Source organism: Sorghum bicolor, chromosome 3 (assembly GCF_000003195.3).
Source record: "Sorghum bicolor cultivar BTx623 chromosome 3, Sorghum_bicolor_NCBIv3, whole genome shotgun sequence".
In the NCBI taxonomy this organism is placed as follows: Eukaryota; Viridiplantae; Streptophyta; class Magnoliopsida; order Poales; family Poaceae; genus Sorghum; species Sorghum bicolor.
Genome location: NC_012872.2, coordinates 7,091,895 through 7,106,653, shown reverse-complemented (window position 1 = coordinate 7,106,653; position 14,759 = coordinate 7,091,895). Strand labels below are relative to the sequence as shown.

General features: G+C 42.0%; 2 protein-coding genes across 5 annotated transcripts; both read left to right on the top strand.

Annotated features, from left to right (window-relative positions):
• On the top strand, window positions 3,365–5,410 carry LOC8061352 (putrescine hydroxycinnamoyltransferase 1). Of its 3 annotated transcripts, none has more exons than XM_002457373.2 (3): window positions 3,365–3,499; window positions 3,622–4,124; window positions 4,271–5,410. In XM_002457373.2, exons 2-3 carry the CDS (start codon window positions 3,693–3,695, stop codon window positions 5,141–5,143), a joined length of 1,305 nt encoding a protein of 434 aa, XP_002457418.1. In that variant the 5' UTR covers window positions 3,365–3,499; window positions 3,622–3,692; the 3' UTR covers window positions 5,144–5,410. The 3 variants fall into 3 exon arrangements, with proteins under 3 accessions (XP_002457418.1, XP_021311171.1, XP_021311172.1); XM_021455496.1 differs by having other exon boundaries at window positions 3,383–3,526; XM_021455497.1 differs by lacking the exon at window positions 3,365–3,499 and having other exon boundaries at window positions 3,533–4,124.
• Window positions 8,426–10,654, top strand: LOC8073346 (hydroxycinnamoyltransferase 4). 2 transcript variants are annotated; one of them, XM_021455878.1, is made up of 4 exons: window positions 8,426–9,339; window positions 9,500–9,709; window positions 9,784–9,933; window positions 10,006–10,654. In XM_021455878.1, exons 1-4 carry the CDS (start codon window positions 8,911–8,913, stop codon window positions 10,390–10,392), a joined length of 1,176 nt encoding a protein of 391 aa, XP_021311553.1. In that variant the 5' UTR covers window positions 8,426–8,910; the 3' UTR covers window positions 10,393–10,654. The 2 variants fall into 2 exon arrangements, with proteins under 2 accessions (XP_021311553.1, XP_002457417.1); XM_002457372.2 differs by having other exon boundaries at window positions 8,427–9,339; window positions 9,784–10,654.

Here is a 14,759-nt window from a genome sequence, read left to right as displayed (position 1 = left end):
ATTTACCTATTCAGGTCGATCCAGGCCTCCAGGGTGCACGGCCTCACAGCCTGGTGGGCAGCAAGGCCTGCTGCGAGCGGCAGTGACAGCCATGAATGCCCTGACGTCGAGCGCACAGCAACCTGCAGCCGAGGTCCCTGTAGGCGGATCTCACATTGCATTGCATGCGGCGTCCATGGGCAAGTCCTGATCCTCTTCAGACACCCCGACCGGGGAGGTTGGGCTTTCAATGAGACAGATCGAGACGAGTACTTGTTTAGTTTCAAAAAAAATTATAATTTTTTTTAGATTTTTTATCACATCAAATCTTATAACATATACATAGAACATTAAATATAGATTAAAATAATTAATTACACAATTTACCTATAATTTATGAGACGAATCTTTTAAATCAAGTTAACTAAATATAAAAAGTATCCATATTAGTACTTCCAAATGGTATTTGTTTTGTTGTTCTATTATCTTATAATGATCGAATTCTGCTAGTTTTTTTATTGAATCCTTTCATCGCCTAGTTATGAAAATAATAGGCATAAGAATATATATGTAAGTTTAACTCATACATGAAACAATTTTATTTCTAAGAAAACTCCACAGCAACCGCAGGATATCATTCACTCATAGTAGCGATATACACGTCTACCACATAGCGGTGTTTAGTTCCCAGCCGGAGCTGCCCATGCGTGTGTGTGGTTCTACACTAGCAGAATTATAGTTGTGGCTATCACACCTGCATGCTGAATCAAACAGTAGCTTTTGCATGCATGGCGCACCACAAGTGAGGCGTGGTACCACATGGCGGTAGGGTGCTTTGGATCTCATGACTAAACTTCAGTCTCTATCGTATCGAATGTTTAAATACAATTAGAAGAACTAAATATTAGCTAATTGTAAAACTAATTGTATAAGTTATGGTTAATTCACGAGATGAATCTATTAAACCTAATTAATATATGATTAGCCAATATGATGCTGTAATAGACATGTGCTAATCATGAATTATTTAGACTTATTTGATTCATCTCACAAATTAGTCACAAATAATGCAATTAGTTTTATAATTAGCTCATATTTAGCCCTCTTAATTAGCATCTAAACGTCCTTGTGACAAGAACTAAAATTTAGTCATAGGATCGATACTGATTATTAGGAATAGAATATAAACATTGATGCTGATTACTATCCAGAACAAAGGTATGTAATATGATGCGGCCATTGCAGCAATACAATTAATACTCGACCCATACAGGACCGCACAAGTGCGCGGGTGGCGAGAGCCGGTGGCTAGCTAGGAAAATATCTTGCGGTTTCAGTACATCAATAATAAAAATTTGTAGGAGAGGCTAAGGAGGGCTACATGGGTTCTACGACCATAAGGCGGGCTGGAGCCCCACGCCAGCCCTACCGCTGGCTCCGTCGCTGCCGGTTCAGTCTTGGCTGGGCACTAGTGTCTCCTTCCGCAATGGTGCTAGCTAGCTTATGTGCAGGTGACGGATAAGAGAAAAAAATATTTTTATATATGTTTATTTTTTATGTATTATTGGACTCACATGTTACTCTCTTAAATTTTTGGACTACATAAAATAGATAGGCTATTTGCTCATCGTTAGTTTTTTTTAAAGAATCTGGAGGGGTTTTACCCCCTACAGTTTAAATATTATAATTGATAAGAAGTACAAGTACAACGAAAATTAAAGTAAAGCAAAAGCAAAAGCAAGGTAGGGCAAGAGAATCAAGAGACAAAAAAAAGAAAAGAAAAACATCTACTCTAGGCAGCTAGCAGTTCTAGGTGACGAAACCATGAGTCAAACTGAGGTTGTTGATCTTGCTTTATCCTGAACCGAATAAGCTTTAGTTCCTTGAAAAAAGTTCTGATGTATTCATCTCTGCAAGTTCCATTTCCTCTGAATATCAGCTCGTTTCGTGCAGTCCATATTGCCCAACATATCATAACTATTGTCTCCATGAAGAACTGGGAGTTTATCTGATGCTTCACTACCAGGATTATGTCTTGAAAGCTACTCATTAGCGGGATGTCCACCCCAATTATGTCCCAACACATTCTGGCATAATCACAATTTAGAAATAAGTGCTGCGAGTTTTCTTCCACTAGGAAACTACATAGTGCACAGTGATAGGAGTTGAGGTCCATCTATCCATGTCATAATAACTAGCCAAATGGTTCGTTAGTGACTACTCTCTTATTTTTTATCTATCTACGTCATAATAACTAGCCAAATAGTTAACCATTGGGGACGCCCTATGAAATTTCTTCCCTAATTTTGTGCATGTATCCTTAGGTGTCTATAGACTACAAGGGGAGGCGACGTGCCGTCGCTAAAGAAGCTCATGTCTTCGTGAATGTCTTTTTCTAGACGTGTGTTATGGGTTTTATAGGTTCTAGATCTAGCTTACATCCTGATGGTGTGTGTTATATGTATGACGTGTGTTTGGTTATACTCTTTCCATTCTAAAATAGATGTCATTCTTATTTTTTGAAAAGTGATTTTTTTAGTTTTGATCAGTTATATATTAACAAACATTAATGTACATAATATATAATTAGTATCATTAGATATATTTTTATAATAAAATTATTTGGAGATATAAATATTACACTAATTTTTTATAAATCTAGGCCTGGTTTAGTTCACCCCAAAAGCCAAAAACTTTTAAAGATTCCCTATCATGTCGAATCTTGCGCCATATGCATGGAGCATTAAAATATAGATAAAAAATAAAAACTAATTGTACAGTTTGTCCGTAAATCACGAAACGAATCTTTTAAGTCTAATTACTCCATGATTGAACAATATTTGACAAATAAAAACGAAAGTGCTATAATGTTAAAATCTAAAAAATTTTTGGATCTAAATAAGGTCCTAGTTAAAGTCACATCGTCTATTGTATGACACGGAGTACATGGTACAACTATCCTGAAGAATAATAAAAAATACTTGTACAACTTGTACTGTTAGAACCTGAAGAATAATAAAAAGTACTCTTTGTATCCATAAAAGCTTTAACTCCTAAAATCCGTGTCAGTTAAACTTATTTAACTTTATAAAAAAGAGCATCAATATCTATAGCATAAAATGAGCATCTTATAAAAATATATTCTATGATAAATTTAATAGTATTAATTTGCTACTATAAATCTTAACGTTTTTTTATAAATTTGGTTAAAGTTTTAGACTTAGGGTTTAGGGTTAAGACAACTTTAAAAGTTGCAGGTTTCAGGACAGAGAATACTTGTGCAACTTGTACTGTCAGATCCTGAAGAATAATAAAAAATACTCGGCCCATAGCCTGCCACGGTAGGGCCGCACGATGCTGCCACCCAATAATGTCCTTCTCGGTGCCTCAACGTGAGCGCCTCCCCCTCCGTCCTCTGCTCCTTGCCCCCTCTATATCCGTTCTTTCCTAGTAGCTCAAAACCTTGCAACTCCAGCCTGCGCTCCTCTCTCTCCACACCCATATGCCACGGCACTGTCAGGTAAGGTCCTCGCAGATCAAGCGTGCAGTAAGTCGTCTAGCAAGCAACACTATTTTCGTGAAATTACACAGGTTCAGATGTTAGTGTGTGATCTGGAGCTTGAACCCTTTTTCCCCTTGCAGGTGCAGTACGTTTAACAGCAACATCCGGTATTGATCGTGCCCAATAAGTCGGCGTCTGAGAAGAAATTGAGATGAACATCATGGATTCCGAGGTAGTGCAGGTGGTAGAGTCGTCGTTTGTAGTGCCGAACGAGCCGACGCCGCGTGAGGGGCTCTGGCTCTCTCCCCTGGACCTCATTCTCGCCAACAGAGGCCACACCCCAACGGTCTACTTGTACAGCTCCAGCAACGTTGCCGCCGGCGACGATGGCTTCTTCGACGTGGCCAGGCTCAAGGAGGCTATGGCCAAGGCCTTGGTCGCCTTCTACCCCCTCGCTGGCCGCCTCGGCGTCGACAACCATGGCAGGGCAGAGATCACTTGCAACGGTGAGGGTGCACTCTTTGTTGTCGCTCGGGCTGACCTCACTGTTGATGACATCAAGGACGACTTCAAGCCGTCACCGGAGCTGAGGAGGCTGTTTGTTCCACGGATTGAGCCAGCATCAGTCATATTGGCAATACAGGTCTCTCTCCAGAACTTCTCTTACTTCTCCCATACTTTCTTTTCCACGCATGTCTAAAATCCGCATTTAGATCTACTGCTTATTGATAACGCACTCGGGTTCTAAACTCTGTCCTACATATGACATGTGTGTGTGTCTGCTTGCAGGTGACTTTCCTGAAGTGTGGAGGTGTAGTGTTAGGGACGGCTCTCCACCATGCCGCCATCGACGCCTCAAGCGCGTTCCACTTCTTCCAGACTTGGTCGGCCATCTCTAAGCATGGCGACGGCGCTACCGTGGAGCTCCCGTGCCATGACCGCACACTCCTCCGTGCACGGTCCCCGCCTACCGTCCACCCGGACGCCCTTTCAAGATTTTACCCAAAGCTCACCTTCTCCGACCCGTCCGGACCTCTTGCCGTCGAATTCTTCGCCATTTCCAAGGACCAAGTCGCCTCCCTGAAGCGCCTCTGCGGCGGCACAAGCACCTTCTGCGCCATGAGCGCCCTCGTGTGGCAGTGCGCGCTCATTGCACGCCGGCTTCCGCCTGATTCTGAGACACGCCTCACCTTCCCGGCTAACATCCGGCGTAGGGTGAGGCCGCCTCTCCCGGACCGCTACTTCGGCAACGCGTTGGTCAGGCTGGGTGTCACTGGTGCAGTGCGGGATGTTGCCTCCGAGGATTTGGCATCCGTCGCCGGGCGCATCAAAGGCGCCATCGATCGGATGGACGATGAGCTCGTGCGCTCTGCAGTCGACTACTGGGAGATGACCGAGCTGGACAGCCGGCCTGCGAAGGGCACCTTGCTAGAGACGGACCTGCAGATTATCAGCTGGCTCGGTATGCCAATGTACGATGCAGATTTCGGATGGGGGAAGCCAGGGGTGATGTCGCGGGCGGAGTCCATCCGTGGCGGATTTGTGTACCTGATGAGCGACGGGCCAGCAGACGACGCCGGGGCCGGAGGCGTCCGCGTGCTCATGTGCATGGAAGCTGCAAATATCAACGAGCTGGAGCGGCTGCTTTACGAAAAACTTTAGCACCTAGACCTGCTTGGTGCTTAATGTGAAACCAATGGCCGGAGATGGTAGGACTGGCTGTAAGCCTCTACCTGCACGGTGCTCGCAGGAAATCAGTGACCAGTGGTCTACTCTTTAAGATTTAAATTTTTTTGTTTGTCTCAGCTGATCTATATGATGGAGAAGATCGATCAAATACGGTTGGTGAAGTTTTTTTTTTTTTTTTGAAAGATCCGGCAATGCCGACATTGATTAATAAGAAGAGCAAGAGAATATCAACGTTTTACACGCTCAAGATGCGCTACCCCACACCGCCTAAGCCGTGCGGAGCTTATTACATAACTAACTACTCGCTAAGGATTGAATCGACCATAGGAGGCCTCAGGGCCTTACACCCTGCTAAATACCACTGCAGTGCTGTTTCTTTTATCTTAGTCACAATCATCTGGAGTGTCTTCGTGCCCCCTCTAAAAATTTTGTCATTTTTTTCTAGTTCCAAATACTCTAAAGGGTCAAGAACCAAGATTTGGTATTTCTTTTCATTGCTTCTGAAGGCTTAGCTGTACCAATCTTCGAGTTCTGGTTCCTAGCCACCAACCTAGCTGTTTGGGTTGAGGGTGTTGCAAGCACTCCATGTGGCTACCAATTGTCAGATCATCCGCGAGCACGGGCATTCGAAAAACAGGTGTAGTGCCGTCTCCAAACTGTGTTCATAAAGAGCACAAAAATAGTTATTTACCCACCCGCGCAGCTGTAGTAGCCGCGTCGCCGTCTAAAGTCTGTTCTGCAGAAGCAACCAAATAAAAAATTTGCACTTCGCCGGAGCCCACACCTTCGAGATCAGAGATGTATAGTTTGAAGAAATTTGACCTGCAAACTGTGCTACATAAGCTGACTTTGCAGAGTATACTCTGGAGCTCTCAAGTGTCCAAGTTATCATGTCATCTCCGTTCTCATCATGATCAAAACCAACCTCCTCAATAGCTGCCCATAGTCTAAAGTACTCGCTTAGGAGATCATGATTTAGACCGTAGGCTACATCTCGGACCCAATTCTAGCTTGTGAGTGCATCTCTGAACGGTGTTTTCTCCTGCTATGTCTGTACAGCAGCGAGTAGATCAATGTTATGCTATTGTAGTTCCTCTATTTTTTTACATATTTTTTACATGCCATATTAGTTTTGTCCTAAATAAAATATTTATATCTTTGATCATCATTTTTTTTAAAAAAATATATAGGTTAATAACATAAGACTTATATTTTAATATTTCTTTTAGAAAATAAGGTATTCCAATCGCTTAGGGCTGTTTGAATGGACTAGGACTAACAAAGTCCTAGTTCCTATAATTGGTAACAACTAGTTCATAACTTGTGGACTAACAATTAGTCTGTCTGTTTAAAAGCTTAGAGACTAAAAATTAGTCAAGTAGTTGTTAATTCGATAGATCCAAACAGGGTGTTAGTTTGGAGAAACATTCAGTACATAGGCATATGTATTCTAGGTGCACCTACGAACTTCTCATCTAATAGCGCAGGTGTTGTTATAATAATTTTCTCAATACTTAAAATATGCCCTATTATGTAAAATATATTGTATTTTAATATAAATTTTAGAAGTCACAATGCACTCTATTTTAGAATAGAGGGAGTAATGTAGATGTCAGCAACTAATACCTATATATATTTTTTTAAGATTCTCCGTCAAATCGAATTTTTTGGCACATGCATGGAATATTTAATATAGATGAAAACAAAAACTAATTGCACAGTTTGCCTGTAAATCACAAGATGAATCTTTTAAGCCTAGTTGCTCTATGATTGAATAATGTTTGTCAAATAAAACAAAAGTGCTACAGTGTCAAAATCCAAAAAAAAACTAATATGACATATGCACATGCACTGTTGTTTTAAGGTGTCCAGTTCCTAAAATCTTTTGTTTTCGAATCTTGTAGCACTTTCGTTTTTATTTGGCGAACATTGTCCAATCATGGAGTAACTAAGCTCAAAAGATTCATCTCGCGATTTATAGTCAAACTGTGCAATTAATTTTTATTTTCATTTATATTTAAAATTCCATACATGTGCCGAAGATTCGATATGACGGGGAATTTTAAAAAATTTTGGGTGGTTTCTGGAAAAAGCTTTGTTTACTTACACCCCAAAATCTAAAATTTTTCAAGATTCTCCGTCACATTCAATCTTTAGATGCATGTATAGAGTATTAAATATAGACAAAAATAAAAACTAATTGCACAGTATGGTCGGAATTTACGAGACGAATCTTTTGAGCCTAGTTAGTCTACGGTTGAACAATAATTACCATAGACAAACAAAAATGGTACAGTGTCGCGAAATTTTTCGTTTCGAAAACTTAGGCCAGTCTCAATGTATGTTTTATGAGAGTGTCGTGCACATTAAATAGGATGCCACATAAACAAAAATTGCTGACTTAGCAGGGTTATTAAATGAAAAAGTTTCATCAAATGAGAGAGGAGTTTCATCCCTATAAAAGTCATGTAGCTCAGTTATCTAGTTTATAGTCTGGGTAACTGTATCATAAAACTATGCATTAGGCCCTGTTTAGTTCTCCACCTAAAATTTTTTCATCCATCCCATCGAATCTTTGGACACATGCATGAAACATTAAATGTACATAAAAAATAAACTAATTGGACAGTTTGGTTGAAAATCGCGAGACGAATCTTTTAAGCCTAATTACTTCATGATTAGCCTTAAGTGCTACAGTAACCCATTTGTGCTAATGATAGATTAATTATGCTTAATAGATTTGTCTTGCAGTTTCCTAATGAGCTATGTAATTTGTTTTTTTGTTAGTTTCTAAAAACCCCTCCCGACATCCTTCCAACATATTCGATGTGACACTCAAAAAATTTTCATCTCCAATCTAAACAGGGCCTTAAAATTGGCCTAAGGCCTTGTTTAGTTCTCAAAAAATTTTGCAAAATTTTTCAGATTCCCTGTCACATCAAATCTTTAGACGCATGCATGAAGTATTAAATATAGATAAAAATAAAAACTTATTGCACAGTTTGGTCGGAATTGACGAGATGAATCTTTTAAGTCTAGTTAATACATGATTGGATAATATTTATCAATACAAACGAAAGTGGTACTATTCCTATTTTGCAAAATTTTTTGAAACTAAACAAGGCCTAAACACGGCCTAAACAAGGCCTTAGATTGCAGCAATTTGCAATTAACAATTACGAGCCGCTGTGTTGCGTCGGCTCATGACTGTCCTGTCCCGCAATAGAAAAAGATTTTCTTTGTCGGCGCCTCAACTTGAACCTGCGCCTCTCCGTCCTAGATCTAGATCTGTTCATTCCTAGCTTAATCCCTCGAGACTCCAACCTGCTCTCCTCTATCCGGCCGGAGTCAGGACCTGTTAGAATCTCCTCCCCGTAACCTCCCCCATCGCGCGCCCAGACGCCACCCCACAGCTGAGAGGTAAGGTTCTGGCAGATTAAGCATGAAGTAAGTCATCTGGCCTTTAATTTTCCATTGCATACCCTCTTCTATGCGCAGATTTATAGATGTGCTGTTAGTCTGTTATAGAGCAATTCATGTACGAGTAGGCCGCAACACTATTTTCGTCAAATGACAGGTTCAGATGTTAGTCTGTGATCTCGAGCATGAACCCTTTATCTTCATCCCTTGCAGGTTCAGTTTAACGTTGTAATATACGACACTGATCGTGCCTAAGTTGTCGCCTAAAGGTTGCCAAAAATAAAAACATCGGCGCCTGAGAAGAAATCGAAGTAAACATAATGGACTCGGTCTCGGAGGTGCAGCTGATAGAGTCGTCATTTGTAGTGCCGAAGGACCCGACACCATGGGAGGGGCTCTGGCTCTCTCCCCTAGACCTCGTTCAGGCGAAGAAAGGCCACACCCCAGTAGTCTACTTGTATAGCTCCAACAATATTGCCACAGCCGATGATTTCTTCGACGTCGTGGCCAGGCTCAAGGAGGCTATGGCCAAGGCCTTGGTGGCCTTCTACCCCCTCGCTGGTCGCCTCGGCGTCGACAACCATGGTAGGGTAGAGATCACCTGCAACGGCGAGGGTGCACTCTTTGTTGTCGCTCATGCTGCTGACCTAACTATTGGCGACATCAAGGACGACTTCAGGCCGTCGCCAAAGCTGAAGAGACTGTTTGTTCCACGCATCGAGCCAACATCCGTCGTATTGGCGATACAGGTCTCCACACAAATTTAATGCATGCTTTCTCACCGTAACATTATTTCATATTATGACACCGCTATTTGGTAGTATATACCAATTTTACGTGCTTTAAAACCGCATGGACTGCTACACATCGAGTTGTAAACATATGAGACATGTGTGTATGCTTTCGCAGGTTACATTCCTGAAGTGTGGAGGGATGGTGTTAGGGACAGCTCTCCACCACGTCGCCACCGACGCCTTAAGCCCGTTCCACTTCCTCCAGACGTGGACGGCTTTCTCCAGGCATGGCGACTGTGCTACCACCGTCGAGCTTCCATGCCAGGACCGCACCCCTCCTCCGTGCACGGTCACCGCCTATCGTCCACCCAAACGTCTTCTCGAGGTTCTACCCAAAGCTGACCTTCCGCGACCTGTTGGGGCCTATTAATTGCCGTCAATGTCCTCGCCATTTCTCAGGACCAGGTCGTCTCCCTAAAGCGCCTCTGCGGCGGCACAAGCACCTTCTGTGCCATAAGTGCCCTCGTGTGGCAGTGCACCTGCGTTGCACGTCGGCTTCCACTAAACTCCCAAGCATGCCTCACCTTCCCGGCCAACGTCCGTCGCAGAGTGAGGCCACCCCTCCCGAACCGCTACTTCGGCAATGCGTTGGTTAGGGTAGGTGTTAATGGCGCAGTGCAGGATATTGCATCGGAGGCTTTGGCATCTGTCGCCGGCCGCATCAAAGGCGCCATCGATGGAATGGACGACAAGCTAGTGCAGTCCGCGATCGACTACTATGAGATGATGGCCATGGCCGAGACGGACAGCAGCCAACCTGTGAAGGGCAGCAACTTGCTAGAGACGAACCTGCATATTACCAGCTGGCTCGGCATGCCTTTGTACGATGCAGATTTCGGGTGGGGGAAGCCGTGGGTGATGTTGGCGGAGTACAACCGTGGTGGATTTGTGCACCTAATGAGCGACGGGCCAGCAGACGACGCCAGCGTCCGCGTGATCATGTGCATGGAAGCTGCAAATATGAATGAGCTGGAGCGGCTGATTTACGAAAAACTCTCTAGCCCCTAGACCTGCGTCCAGGTGCTTAGTGTGGAACCAAACAGTTTGATTGAAGATATATATAACCAAATAAAGGGAGACGGTAGGACTGGCTGTACGCCTGTACCTGGAGTCCTGGACGGCCCGCTGGTTTGCTCGCAGAGTGCTCCCCTCTTTGTAATCTTTTTATTTATCTCGACAACTTTGTATTTATGAAATTCCACCACCCAATTGATCTACATGATCCAGCAATACAGCTGGTGAAGTATGAAGAGTGGATTTGGACCAATAATATATTGTTGTTGATTTTTTTTATGTAACATTCCCTCTGTTCTTTTACATTCCATATTAATTTTCTCCTAAATCAAATATTTCTATTTGACGATCAAGTTTTTTTAAAAAATGGTCTCGCCAAAATAAGTTTTTTTAAAAAAATGTACAGATTGTGTTTGTAGATTCTTATTTTTTTAAAAAAAACATGGTATTCTCCCGCTTTATTTACAGGGTACAAAGCACCCAATCTGCAAAAACATTCAGTATACATAAACGTGCGGCGCGTCCACCAAAATCATCCATTCAGTATACATAAACGTACTCTAGGCGCGTCCACCAAAATCCTAAAAATTACTTTGCTGAGGACTAGAGATGAGGCCCTTGGTAAAGTTTTTTTTAAAAAATAAAATTATTTTTTTGTGGAGGGCCGGCCCTCGGCAAAGAAACTGCCAACGGCGCCGGTGCTGTGACGGCTGCTTTTCTTTGACGAGAGCCAACCTAGCCCTCGGCAAAGACCCTTTTGCCATCTAAAAATTTCCCGAGGGGTCTTTACCAAGGGCAGCCCTCGGCAAAACCTTTGCCGAGGGTTTCTGGGCCTTTGCCGCATGCAAATCCAGTAGTGTAAGGGGAGAAGGTTCTTCTGAAGGTCAAATTCAGTTGGTCCCCGTCCCACACATCATGAGTCGTAATATTAGGTTCATTGTTATCACATACAGAGGCCCAAACTGGCTAGGCTCGAATTGCCAAACCAGTGATCTTCTCAAAAACTTATTTTCATACCATCCCCCATCCTCCAACAATAGCCTAACTTAGCTGCCTTTGCTGCCAAAGCACGTGCTTCCAAAAGGGTGAAGTTTTGATATTGGAACAACAAAAAAGATTCAGCCTATTATTCACATATTTCTCGTCTACATTTTGTTTCCATAGAACAGTAACTTAAGTGATATATATCTTGAAATTAAGGAGGAGATCATACATAAATTTACTAAACCAGGGATACCTAAACCACCAAACTCCTCCTCAACCATATAGGCTGCCAATTGTATGTCCATCTTTCCTCTGAGTTATTTCAGAAGAAGTGGCTCATAAAAGAGTTAATAGCATCTACCATCCACTTTGGGAATTTTATCATAGACATGATGTGGATAGGGATGCTTGCTAGAGAAGATTTAAGCAGAGTCAACTTTATCATAAACATGTTGTGAATGTTAAAGTTAAGAATGTTTGACTTAGGACAAACATAATATGACATGTAAAAAATAAAGGAAGCATTCAAGCTTTTTGTTGAAATTTTTCTTCCTTCAAGGGCTCGTTGGAACTAAGATTAATAAAAAAAAAGGATACAGTTCTAGCATAATATATATCAAGTCAAACTATATTGTGTTTGACCCATTTTATAGAAAAATATCAATATTATGATACCAAATAAGGGTTATTATGTTCATCATCAAACATAATTTTTATATGATAAACATTTTTGCGATCTAAACAAATATGATATTGTGGTGTAAATAACTGAATATTGATATTTTCTATAATATTGACTAAACTTTTGAAGTTTTTAACTAAGTATGAAGATAAAATCTTTTCGGATAGAGGCAGTATAAGAGTTAAAATAGATCTATAAGATCAATGCCACTCTACGTCAGTCGTCAGATGAGAGAAGCGCTGGGCTCAACGACCTGCTACAGCAGCAGACAAACCGGAAGAGAAGTTGATTCTGGGGTGAAAAAGAGGCTGACTAGACTAGACCGCTGGAGGTGAAAATGTGCTAACCGGACTTGTGTGCCGTGGAGTTGCGACTGGATGTGACCATGCGTGTTTTTTGTGTAAATAAAAGAAGAGGGTTAACTTCATGCTGGGCTCGTCGGAAAAAAAAAAAAACCTTCATGCTGGGCTGGGCATAGAGATTATCCACATACGGCCCACAGGGCCCGTGTGCAGGATTAGAGTTGCCTAGCGCTAATAATCTGTGAGATTTTAAAGCATTTCTCCAATCCTGGTTTCTCTGAAACGTGGAGTCTGCCTTATACAGAACTGAAGCAGAAAAAAAACGCTTTAGCAAATCCCTTTTTTCGTTAATTTTTCTCGCAATCCCCGAGTAACCTCAAATTCATATTACATTTTGACAAAGGATGCTAGACTGGTTGGTCAAACACCCCAATTACCACCCTTGTGGCCTGAGATTGAACCCTCACGGGAGCGAATTTGCAGTGCGAAAAAAAATCCTCGCCTGTCCAGTGGTCCCAAAGCACAGGTTTGTAGGCACTGACCCACTGATAGGGGCAGAGTATAGGGTTCGAGAGTTTTCTAGACCTGCATTAGAGGTCTCTACCTTAAGCCAAAATCCCAACGGCTTTCTAGCCATCATAGGTCAAGTTTTTTTAAGGTTTAACACACTACTAGAAACGAAAATTGCTCCGTGAGTGACAACTTTTTCTATCAGATTTTAGCAAGACACACTGAGAAATTTATGATTAATGTGACGGTTTTAAAAATACTGATAGAAAAGTATGAAAACACACGTGAAAATTTCAAGATTTTTCTATGTGCGCCAAAACACACATGGTAATTCCTTGTTGGCTTTGTTGAAACACGTGGAGAAAAATGTTGGTAAAAATCATAAACACAAGGAAATTTAATCGGACGCAATGAATTTGGCGTTGGTGCCTTCTGGTGAATAGCACATGTATTAAATTTTTTTTAAAAAAAAATCCTAAACCTAAACACCCCGCAGCACCAACACACTCCCACAGAAACAAACACGCCACCCTGTTCACCAGCCCGTAAGTGGCCCCTTCCATGCGCCTTTCCGCTGCTAGACGCCACCCTAGGTTAGCCCTACGGGAACTGTAAGTAAAATGGCACCTTGTATGGGTCGTTAAGTGATTTGGTGCTTGAGTGATAATATGACCATTTGGATTAATAATGTCTACTTGTAGAAGGTTTAGTTGAATGAATGCAAGGTTGGTTTGGACTTAGGCAACGTGGAGACTGAAGAAATCAAGACACTATAAGATATGTTAAAGACCGATGAGACATGTTAGAAGTCCCAAAAAAATCAAGTGACAAGCCTGGACATGAAGACACAAAGAAATAGAATAGGGCACCAGAGAAAGCAACGCTAGAGGCCAATTCTGTACAAGGTCTAAATACCCGCTTGAAAACTCCAGTGCTGGAAGCCTAGAGTGCATCAGAGATAAGGGTGCAAAACAGAGGATATACAGAGAGGATTTGGAAGCAACGGAATAGTCTGGTGCAAGGGGACCGAAGAAAGGATGTATCCGATGGTGCCAGAAAAGTGCTAGGGCACCAGATGCTCTGGTGACCCCATCGGATATTTTTGGTTAAGTGTGCAAACTGCAACACTTTTGCCTAATGACTAGTTTCTCATTTGGGGCACTAGACTATGTCCATAGCTGGTTCATTTGGTGAGGTTGGAGTTTGTTGAAGTTGTAGTTGTGTTGAGACACTCTTCCAAGTGCTCTAACCATCATATGTTAGGAGAAGAGTAGGTGATTAGCATAGTATCTTGTGAAGTGCTTAAGCTAGTTAGGTCAGCCATAATGCATTTGCTCTAGATTTAAGCTTAATATTTATGCACACCATGCTTGTACACTAGGAGCTTGCAATCTTGTGAGATCACACCAACTATGTTTGTGGGTTGTTGAGCGTGTATGAAAGGAAATGTGTGATCGGGGCATTTAGGCCAAAAACACGATAGTGAAGATGGTGGGAATGGTCCGGGAGAAGGTCTAGTGGAGACCCAGTTGTGCGTATAGAAGGTCCATGGGCTTCACAGAGTTTCTAGTTGGGAGCTTGGCCCCTGTGAGGGCATCCTTGCGAGGGGCTCCAATGAGCTTCTTGCATTTTACCTTGATAAAAATCAAGAGGTCATAAATGGGAGTTTGCATTCTCTACACATTTATATTGTGTACCTTGGTTGTATGCTTTGCATTTCTAGTCTAGCTTGCTAAGTTAGTGATAAGATTGGAACACATGTTACATAACTCTTTTACGATAGAGATAGCAATACTTAACAAAATCTAGTTGCACATTTATATAGATTTATTGCATAGATTTTGGTAAGTAGGATTTAGAGGTCAAATTAGTTTAAGGTTTTA